At 24.8% G+C, this 27,153-nt stretch overlaps 1 protein-coding gene across 5 annotated transcripts in view; it reads right to left on the reverse strand.

Moving 5' to 3' along the window:
- Positions 1-1,343: 1,343 nt before the first annotated feature.
- Positions 1,344-27,153, reverse strand: part of Flo2 (flotillin-2) — a 110,893-nt gene continuing 85,083 nt past the window's right edge. For 4 of the 5 annotated variants that reach the window (XM_075299565.1, XM_075299564.1, XM_075299563.1 and 1 more), the window contains 3 exons: positions 2,943-3,510; positions 2,660-2,843; positions 1,344-2,093 (listed from right to left, as the gene is read on the reverse strand). In XM_075299565.1, coding sequence (XP_075155680.1) covers positions 1,914-2,093; positions 2,660-2,843; positions 2,943-3,510 — 932 coding nt within the window. In that variant the 3' untranslated portion in view covers positions 1,344-1,913. Of the gene's footprint in view, positions 2,094-2,659; positions 2,844-2,942; positions 3,511-5,828; positions 5,953-27,153 lie in introns of those variants that run through there. The other variant, XM_075299566.1, reaches the window with a different exon arrangement.

The raw sequence follows: 27,153 nt of genomic DNA on the forward strand, positions 1-27,153 counted from the left end.
AAAATCTTCTATTGAAATAAAATTTTTGACAAAATGCTCTATAGAAATAAAATTTTTGACAAAATTTTCTATAGAAATAACATTTTTGACAAAATTTTCTATTGAAATAAAATTTTGACAAAATCTTCTATTGAAATAAAATTTTGACAAAATTTTCTATAGAAATGAACATTTTGACAAAATTTTCTATAGAAATAAATTTTTCACAAAATTTTCTATAGAAATAAATTTTTGACAAAATTTTCTATTGAAATAAAATTTTGACAAAATCTTCTATTGAAACAACATTTTTGACAAAATTTTCTATAGAAATATTTTTTTTGACAAAAATTTTTATAAAAATAAAATTTTGACAAAATTTTCTAAAGAAATAAAATTTTAATGAAATTTTCTATAGAAATAAAATGTTGACAAATTTTTCTATAGAAACAAACTGTTGAAAAAATTTTCTATAGAAATAAAATTTTGACAAAATTTTCTATAGAAATAAAATTTTGACAAAATTTTCTATAGAAAAATTTTTTTTTGACAAAAATTTTTATAAAAATATAATTTTGACAAAATTTTCTAAAAAAAATTGAAATTTTGCATAGAAATAAAATTTTGACAAAATTTTCTATAGAAATAAAATTTTTGACAAAATTTTTTATAGAAATAAATTTTTCACAAAATTTTCTATAGAAATAAATTTTTGACAACATTTTGCATAGAAGTAAAATTTTGACAAAATTTTCTATAGAAATAAATTTTTTGACAAAATTTTCTATAGAAATAAATTTTTGACAAAATTTTCTATAGAAATAAATTTTTTGACAAAATTTTCTATAGAAATAAATTTTTGACAAAATTTTCTATAGAAATAAAATTTTTGTCAAAATTTTCTATAGAAATAAAATTTTGACAAAATTTTCTATAGAAATAAAATATTTGACAAAATGTTCTATGGAAATAAAATTTTTGACAAAATTTTCTATAGAAATAAAATTTTTGACAAAATTTTCTATAGAAATAAAATTTTTGTCAAAATTTTCTATACAAAATAAATTTTTGACAAAATTTTCTATAGAAAAAAAAATTTTGTCAAAATTTTCTATACAAAATAAATTTTTGACAAAATTTTCTATAGAAATAAAAGCTGAAATCAAAACAACAATAAAAATTGTATTTCTATAGAAAATTTGGTCCAAATGTTATATCTTTCTTTTTTTTTTTTTAGATTTATGGTAATATTTTCTTCAAGTTTTTGTAGATTATTTTTGAAACAAAAAAATTGAAAATTTGAAAATGTGGTAGAAATCTATTTGACTGCAAAATTATATCATTTCAAATAACACAGAAAAAAATAAATTTAAATGCTCAAGATATAAAAATTATGTGTATTTAAGCCAATTAGGATGTTCGTATATATTATATAAATTTATTTTGGTTTTATACAAGTGTTAAGATATTTTCTAAAAAAAAGAAATGATTTCCATATACACTTGGATTTTTATAAATGCTTTGTTTGGTTTTTCCTAAGTTTTCTTAAAATAGTATATTTTAATTTGTTGTTGTTGTTGTTATTGTTGGTTTTTCCGTTACATAATAGACATCATTTTGTAAAAAAATGTTAGGTGATTGTTTTTCATTTAAGTTCATTTTCCGTTTTGTTTAAGTTCATATTTATTATGAATGTTGTTTTTACAATTTCCCATAATTTGTCATTCAATATCTCGTATTCGTTATCATATTCCTTATTATCATCATCATTTGTATCGTTAATTTGTGTGTGTGTGTTTTTTTTTTCAAGTGTATAATATTGTTTGGGGGGTGATGTAGTAGTGAGTAATCCGGATGGTCTAATATCGTTGATTCAATTCTCAAGCCATTGCCAGATCATCGAATCCATGGTGTTGGGAAATATGTGCTAATTCTCACGCTTTAGCCCCTGGTATCTTTGAGAGAACCTTGGACAAATCGACACCGGTCAAAGCATTAATAGAGGGTGGCAATTGAGCCACCAGACGGGTTACATCATTGGTGAGATTATCATTGCCACCAATGAGAACAATTTCTTCCGTTTTAGCCAAGGGAGCAGCAACTTCGGCAGCGATCTGAAATAAATTGAAATAAAATTACATAAAAACATACATAAAAAAGTTTTTGTGTGTAGGAATTAATCCTACACAAAAAAAATCGGATTCAATTGAAATGTCTTCAATCACAAAAATAATAGTATCAATTAAAAAATTAATTGGAAGCCAATTAAAAAATTAATTTATCTGATTAAAAAATTAATTGATACTATTAATTTTTGTGATTGATTTTTGTTTCAATTAAAAAATTTGTTGAATCAAATAAATTTTTAATTGAATATTTTTAAAACTCAATTAAGACTTTAATTGGAAACATTTTCGTGAAATTTTTTCCTGTGTATTTATTGTAGTATTTACCTTTGGCAGAGATTAATAATAGTATCAATTAAAAAATTAATTGGAAGCCAATTAAAAAATTAATTGATCCGATTAAAAAATTAATTGATACTATTAAGTTTTGTTTCAATTTAAAAATTTGTTGAATCAATTAAATTTTTTATCGAATATTTTTAAAACTCAATTAAGACTTTGGATTGGAAAAATTTTCGTGAAATTTTTTCCTGTGTATTTATTGTAGTATTTACCTTTGGCAGAGATTCCAGTACAATATTCATAATGGCAGCATCACCATATTGTTTATAGACATGGGCCTTCATGCGCATACGTTCAGCTTCAGCCTTTCCCACAAGTTCTATGGCATGGGCTTCAGCAGCACCGATTTTCCGTATTTTTTCTGCATCAGCTCGGGCCATTTCAATAGTTTGACATCTGTAAAGTAAGTTTATTAGTAATGTTCGATTTTTCTTCATATTCAGGTCCATTTGAAGATAATTTGTTTGATTTTATTCACTCCATGTTGATACTTACTGTTTACCCTGTGCTATAGTTTGCACGCGATAAGCCTCAGCTTCGGCTGGCAATTTCACAGTACCTATCAATTCTCTTTCCTTACGTTGAACTTCTTGCGATTCGATTTCGATTTGTTTACGTCTTTCGACCACATCAATTTGGATTTCTTCATTTCGTATCTTTTGGCGAATTTTCGCTGCTTGCAATTCATAGGCTAGCTGTGATTCAGCCTTAGCCGTATTGGTTTCTTGATCGAAATTGGCCTTTTGCAATTTAAAGAGACGAGCGTTGTCTTCGATTTTCGTATCAGTTGAATATTTCACATCCATGGCTCCTTTCTCGCATTCGGCCTCACGTATACCAGCATCACGATTGGCTTCGGCTACACCAGCATCAGCGTCACGTTTAACCATGGCCGTCTGGGCTTTGCCAAGCGATGCAAGATATTGGACATCGTCGTAAACATCTTTGATGACGAATGAGAGAATTTCGATACCCATGCGACCGACATCAGGTGCGGCTACTTCGCGTACCAAAGCAGCGAATTGATCGCGATCCTTGTATACTTCTTCGACTGTAAGAGTTCCTGAAAGTTGAGAATGAGAAAAGCAAAATTAATTGGAGGTTATCGTAAATTAATTGTGAAAAGCATAAAAAAATCTATAATATTTGAAATCGATTAATTATTTGTGATAAGTATATCGATACTGGATTGCGGTGTTAAAATTCTTAATGCTTATTTAGAAAATTTCAATTTCAAAATCTAGAGATTTTGGGCAAGAAAAAATCATCAAATATGTATACACACGAAAATCTCATTGAAATTGAGTCTTTGCACTAAGTAGAAATTGGATGGATTTATATGGAAGTTGATGCAGATTTCTTAAAAATAAAAAATTAAAGAATCTGTACAAATTTTGAATTTTTAGCTGCACGCAAATGTTTTTTCCCCAAAGCAAAATATTATTTTTGGATGGGGGAAAACAAAATTTTTATTTTATTATACCCTCCACCATAGGATGGTGGTATATTAACTTTGTCATTCCGTTTGTAACATATCGAAATATTGCTCTAAGACCCCATAAAGTATATATATTCTGGGTCGTGGTGAAAATCTGAGTCGATCTGAGCATGTCCGTCCGTCCGTCTGTTGAAATCACGCTAACTTCCGAACGAAACAAGCTATCGACTTGAAACTTGGCACAAGTAGTTGTTATTGATGTAGGTCGGATGGTATTGCAAATGGGCCATATCGGTTTACTTTTACGTATAGCCCCCATATAAACGGACCCCCAAATTTGGCTTGCGATTGCTCTAAAAGAAGAAAGTTGCATCCGATCCGGCTGAAATTTGGTACATGGTGTTGGTATATGTTCTCTAATGACTATGTAAAAATTGGTCCACATCGACCCATAATTATATATAGCCCCATATAATCCGATCCCCAGATTTGACCTCCGGAGCCTCTTAGAGGAGCAAAATTCATCCGATCCGGTTGAAATTTGGTACGTGGTGTTAGTATATGGTCTCTAACAACCATGCAAGGATTGGTCCATATCGGTCCATAATTATATATAGCCCCCATATAAATCGATCCCCAGGAGCAAAATTCATCCGATCCGGTTGAAATTTGGAACATGGTGTTAGAATGTGGTCTCTAACAAACACGCAAGAATTGGTCCATATCGGTCCATAAATATATATAGCCACCATATAAACCGTTCCCCAGATTTGATCTCCGGAGCCTCTTGGAGGAGCAAAATTCATCCGATCCGGTTGAAATTTGCAACGTGGTGTTAGTATAAGGCCGCTAATAACCATGCCAAAATTGGTCCATATCGGTCTATAGTTATATATAGCCGATCCCCAATCACACAAAAATTGGTCCATATCGGTTAATAATCATGGTTGCCACTCGAGCCAAAAATAATCTACCAAGATTTTATTTTTATAGAAAACATTGTCAAAATGTTATTTCTATAGAAAATTTTGTCAAAATTTTATTTGTTGTTGTTTTTTGATTTCAACTTAAAACCATACATTGACTAACCAACAGAGGAAAAGAATATTTTTCAAATTTATTTGGGCAAAGCCCTATAGACTGCAATATGGTTGGATGGACGCACGTTTCGGAATTACCGCATTCCTCATCAGCATCCTCTACTTGCAGCAAAACTATCAACCAATTATCAGAATAAATTCAGGCAGTTCATTAAACCCAACAATAAACCACACTTGAACCTTCCGAAAAAAGGTTTTACATTGATAGCCGGCTTATGCCGAAATAAATTCGTACAAACATCTCTCTTTTCCTTTGCCACCGTCAAATCATCGATTTGAGTGAATTTGGCTGGGTTTTATTTTCTATAGAAAATTTTGTCAAAATTTTATTTCTATTAAAAATTTTGACAAAATTTTATTTCTATAGAAAATTTTGTCAAAATTTTTTTTCTATTGAAAATTTTGTCAAAATTTTATTTCTATAGAAAATTTTGTCAAAATTTTATTTCAATAGAAAATGTTGTCAAAATTTTATTTTGTCGAAATTTTATTTCTATAGAAACTTTAAACTTAATTATAAACGTATTTAGTCAACCTTTTTTAGTTTAATATATACCACGTATGGACTATGTGGTATATATTTATTACGGTGTTAGTTTTTTTAGTTTTAAGTTTTAAGATACCTTGCCATCGACTTCAGTAGAAGTTTGTACGCAATCCATTGTGGAGGGTACATAAGCTTCGGCCTGGCCGAAGTTTGTACGCAATCCATTGTGGAGGGTACATAAGCTTCGGCCTGGCCGAACTTACGACCGTATATACTTGTTTTATTTTATTATTTATAAAAAAATGTATATAAATTGTTTAAAATAAAATCTCTTCATTTGACACTTAAATTTTTACCTTGTTATTACTGCATAGGTGAGACCTAAAATCATGGTCAATTTAAATGCTCCCATCCACACGAATGACATTTTTACGGTGATTTTCTTTTTTAGTTATTTTTTTTACAACTCAATTAAATGTTCTAAATTGCAAATAGTTTTGAAATAAATACAATTAAGATTGTAAATAAATATAAATTGCATATATTTTTCTATCACTTTTATAACTTTACTTCACTATTGATGATTGCATAAAATTTAAAAATTAAAAAAAAAATAGTAATAATTTTTATTATAGAGTTGTTCTTCCATTTTCTAACCGTTTACAATAAATGTTTGATTAATAATGTTTAATATGGCTTTTGTTTCGGGCTATTATTTATGTTGTGTGGCCATGTAGGGGTAAGTGTGGCTAAAAGGCTCCAATGGGTTGGAGTGATAGAATTAAAAAAAAAAATGGAACTAAATTGTTTTTAAGACTATGTGACCAATATTTTGGAATAAAATTTATTTGTTTACTTTTAAATATTTTTAAAAAATCTTCCCCAGCCCAGTGAAAATTAAAAAAAATATAATTTTTATTATAGAGTTTTTCTTCCACTTTCTAACCGTTTACAATAAATGTTTGTTTAATAATGTTTAATATGGCTTTTGTTTCGGGCTATTATTTATGTTGTGTGGCCATGTATGGGTAAGTGTGGCTAAAAGGCTCCAATGGTTTGGAGTGATAGAATTAAAAAAAAATTGGAACTAAACTGTTTTTAAGGCTAAGTGACCAATATTTTGGAATAAAATTTAATTTTTTTTACTTTTAAATATTTTTAAAAAATCTTCCCCAGCCGAATGAAGTTTTCTTTATACCAAGTATACCTCAGAAATGTTATGGACTAAACATGGATATAAATTTCAATGACCGTATTCAATGCTCATTAAATCAGAAGATTTCGTACAATTCTCAAAAATTTCCCACTGGCAAATGTTTTGGGCTCTCGTAAAATGTGCAAAATATCGGCTAAATCAGTTCAGATTTCGATACAGCTCTCATATATAGCTTTCGTCCGATTTGCACATATATGGCCTTAAAAGCCAGACGCTTGCCCTGATTTGCTTCAAAATTTCCACAAGGAGTACGTCTAATAGTATCTTTAAGTGTTCTAAATTTGGTTAAAATGGCGACAAATATATTTATTTTATTTTTAGTTAATTTTTTGCTTTTATGAGAAGGAAATTATTCCTATCGTAAATTGTGGTTAAAAATCCCAGAATTGCAGAAAATTGTCTTTATTTTAACAAAGCATTATGGAAATTTCGAAACATGGAATTCGACTTTTCCCATAAAAATCGGTTAAATCGAATCTTAATTTCTTACACATTAATTTGGAAAACAGTTATCGCAAACGTTGTTGTTTTGTTACAGTTCAAACTTTCAGCACTAAAAAACAAATTTCTTTTTTGAAAAATTTTTATTTTTGCTGTAAACTCTTCTTTTTCTAAAACTTCAATCAATTTCGTTTATGTTACACACAGAAAATATTTTTTTTGATTTAATCACGAAATTAATTGATCCAATTAAAATTTTAATTGAAATGTCTTCAATCACAGAAATGATAATATCAAGTAAAAAATCAATTGATAGTCAATTAAAAAATTAATTGAAAGCCAATTAAAAATTTAATTGGTACTATTAATTTTTGTTTCAATTAAAAAATTTGTTGAATCAATTAAATGTTTAATTGAATATTTTTTAAAACTAAAATTAAAATTTTATTTGGAAAATTTTTAGTGAATTTTTTGTCTGTGTATTCGCGGTTCTTTTCTGAAGACGCACACATGAGAGAGAACGTTAGTTTCTTTGAGACTAAGAACTTTTTTGAAAGTACACTGAAAAAAAGGGGAACCACCAGAAAAGAAAACTTTAATTAATTTTAGAAAAAAAAATAATTTTAGAAAATTTTAACTAAACTGTATTAGAAACGCAATTGTAAAGTAGATTTCACAAAACTAAGTGAAAAAATTTTCGACAAATTCAAGAAATTTTATTTGACGTAAATAATTTTTTTACTTGTTAAAGAAAATTTCGAAGTTTGAAGGAAAAAATTGGAGTTCAAAATTGCAAAAATGTCTTTAGTGCCATACGAATTTCAAGATGGGCGCATTATTGGTAAAATTTAAAAATTTTAAGAAATTCTAAACTACTCTTCATTTGTGTATAATTTTTCCCCTGTTTTAGTTGATTTAACTAACTTATGCAAAAAATGATTAAAGTCATAGAAACTTTCTTAAAACGTAATAATTCCATGAAATAAAATATAATTAAATCAACTTTAGTAAAATATAGGGTTCACTTGTTTTTGAGTGTAGTAGTAGAGTTGCTCTTACAGAAAATACATTATCACAAAGGGGAATTTAGTTCCAGAGGAAAGTATTTTTTTTTCGGTGTAGATAAAATAGATTCAGAATTTTTAGGAGTCAACAAATGTAAATGATGATGCTACGAGTTTGTTCTCAAAAATGACGATTTTGTCAATGGACCCGTCGACCTAGCGGTTACACCCATTCGTCTCCCAATTCGTTTTACCGATAATATATAAAAATATTTATCCCCTTAGACACTTACACCCAGAGAAGGAATATGATCACCTCAAACTTGTTTTAAGAGCAAAATGTTATTTTTGGGTGGTGACCATGTAACATGGTTTTCGCAACCATGTTATTTTCTCGAAAATCATGTATCTGATTTCGGCAAGCAGGTTATATTTGACGGGAAAATAACATTTTAGTGACAAACATGTTACATGGTCACCACACAAAAATAACATTTTGCTCTTGAAACATGTTTGAGGTGATCATATTCCTTTTCTGCGTGTAGAAAGACTAATCTGATTAAGGGTTTATATGGGGGCTATATCATTCTATATATTTTTTTAAATTCAATTAACACTTTATTTAGTATTTGGTATATATGATTCTCTAAATGCTCTTCCATATCCCATCACTCCAAAAAATTAACCCTTTTCAATTATCTTCAGACTATCTTATAAGTACATATGTAGATATTTATATGTTATTTGAAATTATCAATTTTTGAAAAAGAAAGAAACGAAAGCATTATATTTAAAAAGGTTTATGATGAGTTTTTTTTTTGTTTCTAAAACGTCAACTTGATGTGAAAGATAAAAAATCTCCAATTATAATTTTTATTCTTATCTATTAGCGAAAATATGGAATTAAAATTACGAGAGACATTGCGACATTTTGTCACTGTCTTCAATATGGTCTAGCATTTGACGTCATTATTTGTGCGCAGTATGAAAGATAAGATTTAATTATTGTTGTGATTTTTTTTGTAGCAAATAACAAATCAATTATTATAAGAAGGAAATCAATGTTGAAGTGTTTGAATAAGGGTTCTATAAAAATTCCAAGACATTAAAATGATTGAAATGGAAAGTTAAATAAATCGATCAGTTGGTTTGGAATATTCGATCAAAGAAAACGTTAAAATAAATACTTGTCGTTGGGATACTCCATATAATTACTGGTGATAAGTGCTGACAGTATAGGGCAGCACTTTTTTCCCAAATTGGGTATACTTTTTCGTGGATGGGGACGACATTTTGGAGTTGGGGACTTGAGGATTAGGGATTCCTAAGGCTCCGTATAATAAATTATGATTTTTTTCTACATTATTAAAAAAGAAGCACAGTGAAGACGGTAGCCACAGTTGGTAGAATTCCACCAAAAGTGGTAGATTTGTAACTGTTAGGTAGAATGGTAGAATTCTTGATGGTTCGGTAGATTTTGCAAAATAGGCCTCTCCAACTAAGAGGTACTTCACAAATTTTCTATAGAAATAAAATTTTGACAAAATTTTCTAAAGAAATAAAATTTTGACAAAACATTCTATAGAAATAAAATTGTGACAAAATTTTCTATAGAAATAAAGTTTTGACAAAATTTTCCATAGAAATAAAGTTTTGACAAAATTTTCTATAGAAATAAAATGTTGACAAAATTGTCTATAGTAATAAAATTTTGACAAAATTTTCTATAGAACTAAAATTTTGACAAAATTTCCTATAGAAATAAAATTTTGACAAAATTTTCTATAGAAATAAAATTTTGACAAAATTTTCTATAGAAATAAAATTTTAAAAAAATTTTCTATAGAAATACAATTTTGACAAAATTGTCTATAGAAATAAAATTTTGACAAAATCATCTATAGAAATAAAATTTTGACAAAATTTTCTATAGAACTAAAATTTTGACAAAATTTTCTATAGAAATAAAATGTTGACAAAATTTTCTATAGGAATAAAATTTTGACAAAATTTTCTATAGAAATAAAATTTTGACAAAATTTTCTATAGAAATAAATTGTGACAAAATTTTCTATAGAAATAAAATTTTGACAAAATTTTCTATAGAAATAAAATTTTGACAAAATTTTTTTATAGAAATAAAATTTTGATAAAATTTTCTATAGAAATAAAATTTTGGTAAAACTTTCTATAGAAATAAAATTTTGACAAAATTTTCTATAGAAATAAAATTTTCTATAGAAATAAAAATTTGACAAAATTTTCTATAGAAATAAAATTTTGACAAAATTTTCTATAGAAATCAATTGTGACAAAATTTTCTATAGAAATAAAATTTTGATACAATTTTCTATAGAAATAAAATTGTGACAAAATTTTCTATAGAAATAAAATTGTGACAAAATTTTCTATAGAAATAAATTATGACAAAATTTTCTATAGAAAAAGGTTTTGACAAAATTTTCAATAGAAATAAAAATTTGACAAAATTTTCTATAGAAATAAAATTTTGACAAACCTTTCTATAGAAATAAAATTTTGACAATTTTTTTTATAGAAATAAAATTTTGATAAAATTTTCTATAGAAATAAAATTTTGACAAAATTTTCTATAGAAATAAAATTGTGACAAAATTTTCTATAGAAATAAAAATTTGACAAAATTTTCTATAGAAATAAAATTTTGACAAAATTTTCTATAGAAATAAAATTTTGACAAAATTTTTTTATAGAAATACAATTTTTATAAAATTTTTATAAAATTCTATAGAAATAAAATTTTGACAAAATTTTCTATAGAAATAAAGTTTTGGCAAAATTTTCTATAGAAATAAAGTTTTAACAAAATTTTCTATAGGAACACAATTCTGACAAAATTTTCTATAGAAATAAAATGTTGATAAAATTTTCTATAGAAATAAAATTTTGACAAAATTTTCTATAGAAATAAAATTTAGACAAAATTTTCTATAGAAATAAAATTTTGACAAATTTGCTATAGAAATAAAATTTTGACAAAATTTTCTATAGAAATCAATTGTGACAAAATTTTCTATAGAAATAAAATTTTGATAAAATTTTCTATAGAAATAAAATTGTGACAAAATTTTCTATAGAAATAAATTTGTGACAAAATTTTCTATAGAAATAAATTATGACAAAATTGTCTATAGAAAAAGGTTTTGACAAAATTTTCTATAGAAATAAAATTTTGACAAAATTTTCTATAGAAATAAAATTTTGACAAAATTTTCTATAGAAATAAATTGTGACAAAACTTTCTATAGAAATAAAATGTTGACAAAATTTTCTATCGAAATAAAATTGTGACAAAATTTTCTATAGAAATAAAATTTTGACAAAATTTTCTATAGAAATAAAATTTTGACAAAATTTTCTATAGAAATAAAATTTTGACAAAACATTCTATAGAAATAAAATTGAGACAAAATGTTCTATAGAAATAAAGTTTTGGCAAAATTTTCTATAGAAATAAAGTTTTGATAAAATTATCTATAGAAATAAAATTTTGACAAAATTTTCTATACAAATAAAATTTTGATAAAATTTTCTATAGAAATAAAATTGTGACAAAATTTTATATAGAAATAAAATTTTGACAAAATTTTTTATAGAAATAAAATTTTGCCAAAAATTTTCTATAGAAATAAAATTTTGACAAAATTTTCTATAGAAATAACAGTTTGACAAAATTTTCTATAGAAATAAAATTTTGACAAAATTTTCTATAGAAATAAAATTTTGACAAATTTTTTTTATAGAAATAAAATTTTGATAAAATCTTCTATAGAAATAAAATTTTGATAAAACCTTCTATAGAAATAAAATTTTGACAAAATTTTCTATAGAAATAAAATTTTTACAAAATTTTCTATAGAAATAAAAATTTGACAAAATTTTCTATAGAAATAAAATTTTGACAAAATTTTCTATAGAAATAAAATTTTGACAAAATTTTCTATAGAAATAAAATTTTGACAAAATTGTCTATAGAAATAAAATTTTGATAAAATTATCTGTAGAAATAACATTTTGACAAAATTTTCTATAGAAATAAAATTTTGCCAAAAATTTTCTATCGAAATAAAATTGTGACAAAATTTTCTATAAAAATAAAATTTTGACAAAATTTTCTATAGAAATAAAATTTTGCCAAAAATTTTCTATAGAAATAAAATTTTGACAAAATTTTCTATAGAAATAAAATTTTGACAAAATTTTCTTTAGAAATAAAATTTTGACAAATTTTTCTATAGAAATAAAATTTTGACAAATTTTTTTATAGAAATAAAATTTTGATAAAGTCTTCTATAGAAATAACATTTTGATAAAACTTTCTATAGAAATAAAATTTTGACAAAATTTTCTATAGAAATAAAAATTTGACAAAATTTTCTATAGAAATAAAATTTTGACAAAATTTTCTATAGAAATAAAATTTTTAGAAAATTTTCTATAGAAATAAAATGTTGACAAAATTTTTTTATAGAAATAAAATTTTGATAAAATTTTCTATAGAAATAAAATTTTGACAAAATTTTCCATAGAAATAAAATTTTGACAAAATTTTCTAAAGAAATAAAATTTTGACAAAGTTTTCTATAGAAATAAAATTTTGATAAAATTTTCTATAGAAATAAATAAAATTTTGACAAAATATTCTAAAGAAATAAAATGTTGACAAAATTTACTATAGAGATAAAATTTTTATCAAATTTTCTGTGTCTACATAAAAGGTACTAAATCATTCGGGGGGTACTATGATACTGACCAAGATGAAAAAGTATTGAAAAAAGTACTATAGTACTGTTTTTTCCCATCCCTGCCCTATAGTGTTTCTAATATTTACTTTTAAAGCGGCCCAATAATAACACTGCTTTGAACTAACTACCTGGCCCGCCTGAAGGTATGCAAATATTTTATTAAGTAATTTTTGATAAAATTCATCCACTGGATCAATCAATTATTGATAAAATGTCACTTTTTAAGTAAAAGTTTTTTCGATTGGAAGTTTTGTCCTATTTTTTGGAATATTTTTTATATTTGCATCATCAATTTTTGAGCATAATTTTTTGTCAAATGCATTTGGAATTCGGCAAGCCAACATGATCGATTTTCTATATTAGTTAATTAATAATTATAGTTTATTAAACTTTGTATAAATGAATGGATTCGTGTTGATCCTAAAAGTTTAAATTTCTTCCGATACACAAAATTATAAATTAAAATAAAGCTAAATTAATATTAAATAAATTCTAACAATAAACAGCTTAATTTAATATCTATCTTGTTTTGTGTGCTAATTGCAGGTATTAGGAAAGGTACTATGTCGTATAAATGTTGAACCTACACTAAAAAAAAGTGAAATTAGTTCAGAATTTCATAAAATTTTTAAATTTTACCAATAATGCACCTATCTTGAAGTTCATGTGGCACTAGAGACATTTTTGCAATTTTTTCCTTCAAAATACCAAATTACGAAAAAAATTAATTATGTCTAATAAATTTCTTTCAGCTTGTCAAAAATGATGTACTTATTTTTGTGACGTCTATGTTTGTAATACAGTTTAGTTAAAATTTTTTAAAATTAACCAAGATTTTCCTTCCAGATGGGTTCACTGTTTTTCTGAGTGTAAATATTTTTTATTATATAGCATTGTGATTTTTCCATGCTTCTATGAAATAAATGTTGATAATTTTTTTATGTACCTCTAGCTTAAGCTTCCGAATCTCAATAGCAAACAGAAATTACAATCTTGTCTAAACATAAAAAAAACAAAAAGGTTAATGAACTTTTTTCCATAGCATGATAAAAAAAGTTACGAGTTTTGTTTTGAATGGTAGGGGTTAAGTGGCACGCAATGTAACTTTTTTTATACACGAAATCGAATATTTGGGGTCTTCTTAAGTTCATGGGTAGACAAGACTATACTGGAAATTGATTTTAATTGCCCTGTATCTTACGATATTGTCTTTTCTCAATAGGAGTTGGAGGGCTATTTACACTTGTCATGTTTATCGTTAGTTTCATGAATTGTTAAATACATTTTAATGATCGTTGATATTTTTTATGAGTGTTTTTTCTATTTAAGACACTCACCACAACTTCTAAATGTTAAGAATTCCGAAAAAAAATTATGAATCTGGCCAGGGTGAGTATGCCAAAATTGCCACGTTTTTCACGTGATGATACTTTTGTATCACTATATGCCATTTTTGTGCCAGTTTTTTTTTCCATTTTTGTAAATTTCTAAATAAACATTTTAAAGTCAAATTTTTTTTTTCTTGTGAATTGTATTAGCAGCATTACATAGACTCTTTGAACTTACGTTACGGTTGAGAATTTCAAATAAGTGGCGTAAAAAGTGTCACTCATCATAAAAGATGCAACAGTGATTTCAAAAAAGTCGCTCTGTTTTTCATATAGAAAACCAACGCTCTTATATAGAATTCTGAAATAACTCTTTTTCAATTTAAATTCCCATCAATCAAACAATCATTTAATCTTCATTTCATTGGAAACCACTTCTTTAAATTTAGTCCTCTTCATCTAAAATAGAAACTTGCCTCTGTATACTTCAGGTGGTACATGTGTTTACTACAAACATTATGGAAAATTGCGAGATTTGGGATCGAAATGTGCAAAAACTACTACCTTTAAAAATAATGAAAATAAATAGTGGTACATTATGAAAAAAAATGAAGCGTCTCACCGCTTGCAAAAATTTTCTATAGAAATAAAATTTTGACAAAAGTTTCTATAGAAATAAAATTTTCACAAAATTTTCTGTATAAATAAAATTTTGACAAATTTTCTACAGAAATAAAATTTTGACAAAATTTTCTAGAGAAATAACATTTTCGCAAAATTAATAAAATTTTGACAATATTTTCTATAGAAATAAAATTTTCACAAAATTTTCTGTAGAAATAAAATTTTCACGAAATTTTCTGTAGAAATAAAATTTTCACTAAATTTTCCATAGAAATAATTGTTTTTGTTGTTGTTTTGATCTCAGCTTAAAAATCAAATCATCGATTTGACTGCAGTTGGCTGGGTTTATTTAAATTTGACAAACATTCTTTTCCTCTGTTGGTTAAGCTACTCTTGTAGTTTAGTAACGCAATGGTTTTTAAGCTGAGATCAAAACAACAAATATGATTGAAGTACAAACCAACAATAACAAAACAAAACGAATGAAGTAAGAGGAAGCACGCTCAAAATAAACCCAGCCAACTGCACTTAAATCGATGATTTGATGGTGGCAAAGGAAAAGAAAAGTATTTCTACAAAGATTTATTTCGGCAAATGCCCACTATCATAAACCTTTTTTCGGAAGGTTCAAGTGTGGTTCACTTTGGGTTTGGTGAACTACCAGGATTTGTTCTGATAATTGGTTGATAGTTTTGCTTCAAGTAGAGGATGCTGACGAGGAATGTGGTAATTCTGAAACGTGCGTCCATCCAACCATCTTGCAGTCTATTGGGCTTTGCCCAAATAAATTTGACAAACATTCTTTTCCTCTGTTGGTTAAGCTTCTGATGTAGTTTAGTCCACGTAATGGTTTTTAAGCTGAGATGAAAACAACAAATATGATTGAGGTACAAACCAACAATAACAAAACAAAACGAATGAAATAAAATTTTCACAAAATTTTCTATAGAAATAACAATCAAATTTTAACAACATTTTTTGTAGAAATAAAATGTTGACAAAATTTTCTATAGAAATAAAATTTTGACAAAAGTTTCTATAGAAATAAAATTTTGACAAAATTTCCTATAGAAATAAAAATGTTGACAAAATTTTCTATAGAAATAAAAATTTTCTATAGAAATAAAATTTTGACAATATTTTCTATAGAAATAAAATTTTCGCAAAATTAATAAAATTTTGACAATATTTTTCTATAGAAATAAAATTTTGACAAAATTTTCTACAGAAATAAAATTTTCACAAAATTTTCTATAGAAATAAAATTTTTACAAATAAAATTTTGACAAAAGTTTCTATAGAAATAAAATTTTGAGAACATTCTCTATAGAAATAAAATTTGAAGGAAATATTCTATAGAAATAAAATGTTGACAAATTTTTCTATAGAAACAAACTGTTGACAAAATTTTCTATAAAAATAAAATGTTGATAAAATTTTCTATAGAAATAAAATATTGACAAAATTTTCGATAGAACTAAAAATTTTCTATAGAAATAAAATTTTGACAAAATTTTCCATAGAAATAAAAATTTTCTATAGAAATAAAATTTTGACAAAATTTTCTATAGAAATAAAATTTTCGCAAAATTAATAAAATTTTGACAATATTTTTCTATAGAAATAAAATTTTGACAAAATTTTCTACAGAAATAAAATTTTCACAAAATTTTCTATAGAAATAAAATTTTTACAACTAAAATTTTGACAAAAGTTTCTATAGAAATAAAATTTTGAGAACATTCTCAATAGAAATAAAATTTGAAGGAAATATTCTATAGAAATAAAGTGTTGACAAATTTTTCTATAGAAACAAACTGTTGACAAAATTTTCTATAGAAATAAACTGTTGACAAAATTTTCTATAGAAATAAAATTTTGACAAAATTTTCCATAGAAATAAAATTTTGACAAAATTTTCTATAGAAATAAAAATTTTGATAAAATTTTCTAGAGAAATAAAATTTTCGCAAAGTTAATAAAATTTTGACAATATTTTTATAGAAATAAAATTTTGACAAAATTTTCTACGGAAATAAAATTTTCACAAAATTTTCTAAGAAATAAAATTTTCACAAATAAAATTTTGACAATTTTAACAAAATTTTCTGTAGAAATAAAATGTTTACAAAATTTTCTACAGAAATAAAATTTCATTCGTTTTGTTTTGTTATTGTTGGTTTTTGTTCTTTAACCATTGTTGTTGTTTTTTTTTATTTCAGCTTAAAACCATACATTGACTAAACTACAAGTGCAGATTAACCAACAGAGGAAAAGAATGTTTGTCAAATTTATTTGGGCAAAGCCCTATAGATATTTTGACAAAAGTTTCTATAGAAATAAAATTTTCTGTAGAAATAAAATGTTGAAATTATTTTCTATAGAAATAAAATTTTTTGTAGAAATAAAATTTTAACAAAATTTTCTATAGAAATAAAGTTTTGACAAAATTTTTTATTAAAAACAAGTTTAAATGGCGCCATGGTAACACTGCTTTGAACTACCTGTTCCGTCTGAAAGTATGCCAATATTTTGTGAAGTATTTTTGTCATCAAATTTATGCGAACGATCAATCAATTACAAAGACTGAATAAAACGAAAGAGAAAAATGCTAGTTTTTGTGAAACTTTTTAAAAATGTAAAAAACCCATTGTGAGGCACAAAAGCAAGCACCAATTGAAAATAGAGGCAAATTTACCACTAACTGGTACGCCTGAAAATATGCAAATATTTTATTGCGTAATTTGTGATCACATATACCCACACGATCAATAAATTACAACACAGACCTATTTTTTTGATTTTTAATTGAAATTTCCTCAATCAATGATATTGTCAATTACAAAATTAATAAGAAATAAATAATATTATTTGTTTGAAAAGAAGAAATGATTTCTTCGACACTTTCAATTATTTTTTTATTGGTTCAATTAATGATTACTTTTGGACAAAATAAAGCTCTATGACTTTTTTATTGAGGCAATCCATTATTTATTGGATTATTGTTTATTTGCTTACAAATATTTTTCCTTTAAGGTGAGTATTAAGTTCGAGTTTAGCCGCTAATTTTCACTAAAGTGAAAACTAAATCAGTAAAAAAAGTTATAAAATTATATATTTGTTGCAGATTTCATTATAACTTGATGGGGAATATCCCAAAGCAAATTTTCACAAAGTTTGTATTCCTTAAAATGGATTATTAAAGAAAAGTAATCGTGAAAAAATGACGATTTTAGCGGCTAAACTCGAACTTAATACCCACCTTTAGACGAAATAATTTTCTTGTATTTTGCAAGAGTTTATAATTTGTTGTGAATTTTCAGATTATATTTATAATTGGATTTTACTTTAGATTTGAGAATCAGTTTTATACTATCTCCGAAAAATATGTTTAATTATATTTTGTAATTATAAATATATTTTATTTAATTAAAATGCTAATTGCGATAATTAATATTTTAATATAAAATATAAAAATGTTCAATAATTTATTTAATTCAATTAGTTGATTTTAGTTTTTAATTTGATTAAAAAGTTAATTGTAACAATTAATTTTTTAATTGATTATGCTTTCAATTTTAATGAACTTTTTAATAAGAAATATTTTAGTGATATTTGTTTCTGTGAAAAAAGATGAAATGTCACTTTTTATGTAAACGATTTTTTGTTTTTGTTTTGATTGGCATTTGTTGTCGCAATTTTTTGGAAATTCTAAGCCGTAACGCCGAAGCCATAGTGCATGGCTCTCTGCACACAAAAAAATTTCAAGAAAAATTTTCCAATTAAAATTTTAACTGAGTTTTAAAAAATATTCAATTAAAAATTTAATTGATTCAACAAATTTTTTAATTGAAACAAAAATCAATCACAAAAATAATAGTATCAATTATTTTTTTAATTGGATCAATTAATTTCGAATAATTTTTTAATTGATACTATCATTTCTGTGATTGAAGACATTTCAATTAAAAATTAATTGGATCAATTAATTTCGTGATTGAATCAGAAAAAAATTTTTTGTGTGTGGAGTTTCTTTATATTCGAATGAGCCCCTTTTATATGAAAGTTCAATCTTCATGATAATATTTTCTCATAAAATTTAATAAATATATATGACCATATTCATAATAATTTACTGACAGTTTATCGAATGAATTTGTATGGTAATAGTAGGTATAAAGTTCACGTTAACTTTTATGAATATGGGGGATAGTCTATTACATTTTTTTTATTATCACATTTTTTCAGATATTTTTATTAAAAAAAATAAATTTTGTAATTGAACCTGTTACAAAATTTAATAGCAGATGGCTTCAGTTGCCAATACTTTTTTCTATTTGATACTAATATTATATTTACTATAAATTTAGTACTAATTATAAAAAAAATAAATAAAATTTAATAGAAATATTAATAGATGTTTTTCTAACATTTTTATCTGTGCATGGATACGTGATCGTTCTGGACTTTTAAATTTCTACCAATCCGTAAAAAGGTCTGCGAGTGTTTAGTGTTTGAGCTGGATCAACTGATTGTTTTGGTAATATTTGTATATTTTAGTTTTTGAGATATTTTCAATTGCATCAATAAATGTTTGTATCGAAACTATTTCAAAATTCTATAGAAATATTAATTGATTTTTTCCCGAGCATGTGTACGTGATCCTTATATTTCTTCAATGGAAGAGTGTACAACAGATTCACCTATGCTGATTTTTTTGGTCATTTATATTTGCATTTAACTTATTTAAATTTTTTTAATTAAATCAATAAAAATTTTAAATGAAATTTGCTTTTTTCCAACTTTTTCTGTACAAAATTTTAGCATCCATAATCTAATTAGCTAAAAACAAACTAATACAATGAAGATTAAAGGTAATTAAATCATTAACAGTTTGGTGAAAAATTTACAATTTAATCAATTTGTATTTAATATATTGTATTCATGTATTACATAAGCATTTTAGATTTTTAATGATGCTAAAGTAGCACATGCCTCCAAGACAAGATAAAGCCACACACATATTGCTTTGTAATAAAAATTAAAATCAATTTCATTCAGTGGTACCCCCATTTCATAAGAAATCCCTACTTCAGAGCCATCTGATGACTTCAATGACTTTAGCAGACAATAATGGTTGAACTTTCCCTTAACCAAAATTTTCCTTGAATCAACCATCGAACCAATCCCACCCCATCCTTAAGCAATGACAATAGAATGTCAAATGTAAAAAAAAAATACCATGACACTTTACCGGAAGTTTAAGAAACCAAAGAAAAAAAAAACGTAAACGAATTCAAAATGAATGGAAATTTTTATTTAATTTTACTTCAAGCACATAAAAGCTATCACAGAAGGATAAAAACGAACGTCAAGCCATAAATAGCTGGAAACGACAGCGAACAAGTATAACTTGCAAGTAGATAGCGGAAGGATGGCATGAAATTATAAATGCGTTGTCTTTAGGTTATGAGAAATGTAATAAGGAGATAGTTTTCAAATTATGATGACAAATTAAATTGTGTTGATAAATCTAAATGAAATTAGATTTAACTATAGTGTCAACGATGTATTAAAAAATAAACTAACATTGGGGTAAAAGAAAATAAAAATTAAATTAAAGTAGTTGATGGTATAAAAGCGTTATTAATATTATTAATTAGAAATATATTACGTTAAATTTTTTTTTTATAAAAATAAAAATTTGACAAAATTTTCTATAGAAATAAAATTTTGAGAAAATTATCTATAGAAATAAAAATTTGACAAAATTTTCTATAGAAATAAAACTTTGAGAAAAATTTCTATAGAAATAAAATTTTGAGAAAATTTTCTATAGAAATAAAATTTTGACAACATTTTCTACAGAAATATAATTTGAAAAATTTTTTCTATAGAAATAAATTTTTGACAGAATTTTTTTATAGAAATAAAATTTTGAGAAAATTTTCCATAGAAATAAAATTTTGATAAAATTTTCTATAGAAATAAAATTTTGACAAACTATTCTATAGAATTAAATTTTTGACAAAATTTTCTATAGCAATAAATATAGTATTTTGTGATATGGAGCGTATGATTATTATTAATAAAAAAATGTTACGATATGCATGGGTACATTGATATTAAATTATTGGTAATATGGAGCGTATAATTATTATTAATTAAATAATGTTACACATACGACATATACGCCTATGGTAGTAGGTCGTATATTTAGGTTATTAATTTCTTTTTTTTTGGTTTTATTCCTCTTTATAGTAAACTTCAATTAAGCACATTCAATAAGACTGACCCCTAAAATGATAAATAGAAAAAATCTAAATAACCTCAAAAAACAATAACGACCCTAATGATATTGATGTGTCATTAAAAAACAAATATTTTGATTTAGTATTCGTTTCATTAATGAGGGTATTTAAAGACAATTAAAATCGAACCATTCTTAAGGATAGAAAAAGACAATAAGATTTTGGTTTTCGATTAGGCCTGGGACTTTCATTTCCATTCTCCATTATTCTGACCAAACCAAAACAAACAACAAGATATTTAAAAGTCCTTTTTCCATTTATTTTGTTTACCATATCCTATTGACACGGAAGAGAATGGAAAAACATAATGAAGAAAACAAAAGTTTCGTGACACATACAACTTTTTACCTTGGCATGAGGTCTACACCATTTATCTCCCACTACAAGTTGGGAGACGGGGGCATGAAATCCATAATCACTCTGGTAGTCGTACAAAGAACAAAAGTGTCTAATAACTTTTGCCAGATAGGAAATGAAACTCAAAGTGGTTTGATGATTTTGAGGTATTTATTACAGTCTAACCAAGGGGGATGGAGACCTAGGACAGTAGGCCTAACAAAGCTTATATTATATCCCAAAAGTTTCTTTCTGGGAAACTCAAATCAGTACGTTTTAACAATACCCTCATCTTATAAGGGTATGGACATTTATGTACAACACTACATCTACATCAATTCTTTTACTGTTGTCCTATCCTTGTGACTTGTTTTCCTTCGGCCTTCTGTAAATAAGGACGTCAACAGCTGTCAATCAAAATTGATGATGTATGGCAGGAGCTGGGATAAAATGTTTTCTTATCACATCCAATGTAAAAGGCAAACGGAAGAAAAAGCACTGGTGAATAATTAATGTTAACACAACAAGGAGGATGAAACAATCTAATTTTGAATCTTTAAAAAGTATGCCAACGTTAATTCTAATTTAAGAAAATAAAAATAAAGTTTTGGAAACATTTTCTATAGAAATAAAATTTTGACAAAATTTTCTATAGAAATAAAATTTTGACAAAATTGTCTATAGAAATAAAATTTTGACGAAAATTTTCTATAGAAATAAATTTTTGAGAAAAATATTTTATAGAAATATAATTTTGATTAAATTTTCTATAGAAATAAAAGAAATAAAATTTTGAAAATATTTCCTATAAAAATAAAATTTTGATAAAATTTTCTATAGAAATAAAATTTTGACAAAATTTTCTATAGAAATAAAATTTGACAAAATTTTCTATAGAAATAAAATTTTGACATCATGTTCTATAGAAATACAATTTTGACAAATTTTTCTACAGAAATAAAATTTTGACAAAACTTTGCTATATCAATTAAATTTTGACGAACATTTTCTATAGAAATAAAATTTTGACAAAATTTTCTATAGAAATAAAATTTTGACAACATTTTCTATATAAATTAGAATTTTGACAAAATTTTCTATAGAACTAAAATTTTGACAAAATTTTCTATGGAAATACAATTTTGACGAAAATTTTCTATAGAAATAAAATTTTGACAACATTTTCTATAGAAATAAAATTTTGACATAATTTTCTATAGAAATACAATTTTGAAAATTTTTTTATAGAAATAAAATTTTGACAAAACTTTGCTATATTAATTAAATTTTGACGAAAAATTTCTATAGAAATAAAACTTTGATAAAATTTTCTTTAGAAATAGAATTTTTACAACATTTTCTACAGAAATAAAATTTTGACAAAATTTTCTATAGAAATAAAATTTTGACAAAATTTTCTATAGAAATAAAATTTTGACAAAATTTTCTATAGAAATAAAATTTTGACAAAATTTTCCATAGAAATAAAATTTTGACAAGATTTTTAATAGATATAAAATCTTGACAAAATTTTCTATAGAAAAAAATTTTGACAAAATTTTCTATAGAAATAAAATTTTGACAACATTTTCTATGGAAAAAAAATTTGACAAAATTTTCTATAGAAATAAAATTTTGACAAAATGTTCTATTGAAATAAAACTGTGACAGAATTTTCTATAGAAATAAAATTATGACAAAATTTTCTGTAAATATAAAATTTTGACAAAAATTTCTATAGAAATAAAATTTTGAAAAATTTTTCTATAGAAATAAAATTTTGGCAAAAGTTTTCTATAAAAATAAAATTTTGACAATATTTTCTATAGAAAAACAAAAATTGAGAAAATTTTCTATAGAAATAACATTTTGACAAAATTTTCTACAGAAATTAGAATGTTGACAACATTTTGTATAGAATTAAAATGTTGTCAACAAAATTTTCTATAGAAATAAAATTTGGAAAAAAATCTATAGAAATACAATTTTGACAAATTTTTCTATAGAAATAAAATTTGGAGAAAAAAATTCTATAGAAATATAATTTTGATTAAATTTTCTATAGAAATAAAAGAAATAAAATTTTGACAATATTTCCTATAAAAATAAAATTTTGACGAAAATTTTCTAACGAAATAAAATTTCGACAAAATTTTCTATAGAAATAAAATTTTGACAAAATTTTCTATAGAAATAAAATTTTGACAAAATTTTCTCTAGAAATAAAATTTTGACGAAAATTTTCTATAGATATAGAATTTTGACAAAATTCTATAGAAATATAATTTTGATAAAATTTTCTATAGAAATAAAAGAAATACAATTTTGACAAAATTTCCTATAGAAATAAAATTTTGACAAATTTGTCTATAGAAATAAAATTTTGACAAAATTTTCTATAGAAATACAATTTTCACAAATTTTTCTATAGAAATAAAATTTTGACAAAGCTTTTATATCAATTAAATTTTGACGAAAATTTTCTATAGAAATACAATTTTGACAAATTTTTCTATAAAAATAAAATTTGGAGAAAAAAATTCTATAGAAATATAATTTTGATTAAATTTTCTATAGAAATAAAATTTTGACAAAATTTTCTATAGAAATAAAATTTTGACAAAATTTTCTATAGAAATAAAATTTTGACAAAATTTTCTATAGAAATAAAATATACTCCCTTGTAAAGAAGTTCACTGTTCTTTAAATTTAAATTAATTTCCCTGAAGACGAGCATCGGAGATGTCTCGAAATATTGGAAAATTTTAAATATAAAAATACAACTCAAAAAACAACAACATCTGTTTTTATTCACATGACCTCAAGCCGAACTAAGCAAATATAATTGAAATAAAATTTGACAAAATTTTCTATAGAAATAAAATTTTGACAAAATGTTCGATAGAAATAAAATCTTGATAAAATTTTCCATAGAAATAAAATTTTGACAAAATTTTCTATGGAAAAAAGGTTTTGACAAAATTTTCTATAGAAATAAAATTTTGACAAAATGTTCTATTGAAATAAAACTGTGACAAAATTTTCTATAGAAATAAAATTTTGAAAAAAATTTTCTATAGAAATAAAATTTTGACAAAAATTTCAATAAAAATAAAATTATGCCCAATTTTTATAGAGAAAAACAAAAATTGAGAAAATTTTCTATAGAAATAACATTTTGACAAAATTTTCTACAGAAATTAGAATGTTGACAAAATTTTCTATAGAATTAAAATTTGGAAAAAAATTTGCTATAGAAATAACATTTTGACAAAATTGTTTATAGAAATAAAATTTTGACAAAATTTTCTATAGAAATACAATTTTGACAAATCTTTCTATAGAAATACAATTTTGACAAATGTTTCTATAGAAATAAAATTTTGACAAAATTTTTCTATAGCAATTAAATTTTGACGAAAATCCTCTATAGAAAAAAATTTTGGCGAACATTTTCTCTAGAAATAAAATTTTGACAAAAGTTTCTATAGGAATAAAGTGTTGACAAAATTTTCCATAGAAGTTAAATTTGGGCAAAATTTTCTTTACGATAGATATACTTTTTTTTTATAATAAAGTAGTTGATGGTGTTAATCGTATGAGTATTATTAATTAAAAATGTTATGTATACGCATGCCTGTATATTTATTAAATTATTAAAAAATTATGTTGATAAATGTAAATTAAATCAAATTTATCTATAACGTCAAAGAAAAGTAAAAGCTAAAATAAAGTATGTGATGATATGGGGCGTATGAGTATTATTAATTGAAAATGTTACGTATACACATGGTTGTACTATTATTGTGTTATTGGTAATGATATTATTAAGTTAAGTCCATACCGAGATAAATTTTCCTATTCTACACAATCACTTCCTTCGCCCTTCTATGTACTTCACAATCATTATAAAAACTTCCTATTTTTTGAGTGAAAGTAAACTGTTTTTATTTCACTGTATTTCTATTTTATAATATGCGATAATCCCTTTTTTAAAAGATTCATTGAGAATTTAAATTTAAAACATCGAAAAAAATTAAAAACTCTCACTTAGCTAACCGAATCGTTAGTGATTTATATTCCCGCAACCAAAATATATTGGTTTGCAATCATTTTCATTGTAAATTTGATGGATTAATGAATGAATACCATTAAAATGATTTTGGTTTAAACAAAACAAAAACGAAAAAATTGACAAATAATTTTGTGAATATATGATAGGATAGAGACTGTTTTTCATCCATGAGAATAAATCACCAAGGATTTATATTCATCAAACTGATTGGTGAAATAAATTGAGCAATGTTCAGCAATCAATTGCGAAAAAAGTTTGATTTAAGGAAAAACATGATAACAATTGAAATTTTGTATACAAAAAAATAAAATATAAATATCCATACCAGGTGATGGCGATCCATAGTTATGAAACGTACGTAATTCTATTTTTTATGACATATGCGTAAATTAATGTCAATATTGACAGCCCTATTTCTTTTATTATTAGCCATAAAAAAGACCAGCTACTATATTGCCCTCTATCTCTAAAATTATCATTTTTATGTATAATTAATAGCCGAAAATGTCGGTTTAGATATTTTATTTAAATTTTTCCATAAAAACCACATTAATCTGCATGAAAGTCCATCATGTAATGTTTGTAATCAAACTTACATACCATCCCTACTATGGGCTCGTCAAAGAATGTAAAATTTAATAAATACAGAACAATAGCTGTGATTATGCCAAAGCATTTCCTTCAATATATTGAAGGGATTATAGCACGCAAATGATGAAATGGTTTACAAGTTTCTCACATATTCATGGCCTTTGTTTTAATTTAATCCTTCAATTTGAAATTTAATTCAATGATGGAAAATGAATTTTTCAGCGGTGGATTATCCCACCTCAGTAATGCTGGTGACATTTCTGAGGGTTTCAAAGCTTCTCTAAGTGGTTTCACTGCAATTTGGAAAGCCGTTCGGACTCGGCTACAAAAAGGAGGTCCTTTGTCATTGAGCTTAACATGGAATGGGGCAGCACTCATTGATAAGAGAGAAGTTCACCAATGTGGTATCACAATGGACTAAATAGTCTAAGTGAGCCTGATACATCGGGCTGCCACCTAGCCTAACCTCACCTAGCAAGGGCGGATTTGAAACGGGTTTTTTTTTAAACCAATTAATTAAAATAGTTCACTTTATTTACTTTAAATTTAGATTTTTTGGGGGTGATCACGAATTAACCTTCATTGCGCTCTAGGGCGCATAGTTTAGGATATATTAGGAAATAATGTTTTTCATATAAAAACTTCGATTGTTTCAGGATTTGGATGGAATAGTGTTTTTGGAATTCAGAAAAAGTGAATGAAAATTCGATTTATGATACCAATACCCCAATTTAAACTTTATAGCTCCCTCAAAAACATCTTTATTTTAAAGAAACCGCATCTTTTGATTGGAATCAATATCAAAATCCTTAAGGGAAGGTTAAAATCTTTGGATCCAAGTAAACGTTTTTTTAGTGTAAACACAAAAAAGTCTCCACTATTCCTGAGAGGAGACTCGTTGTATGCAAGTGGGCACGCTAACCATTACACCACGTTGACTCCCATTTAGGTTAGGATTTATTTTGATTAAA

Source organism: Haematobia irritans, chromosome 3 (assembly GCF_050003625.1).
Source record: "Haematobia irritans isolate KBUSLIRL chromosome 3, ASM5000362v1, whole genome shotgun sequence".
In the NCBI taxonomy this organism is placed as follows: Eukaryota; Metazoa; Arthropoda; class Insecta; order Diptera; family Muscidae; genus Haematobia; species Haematobia irritans.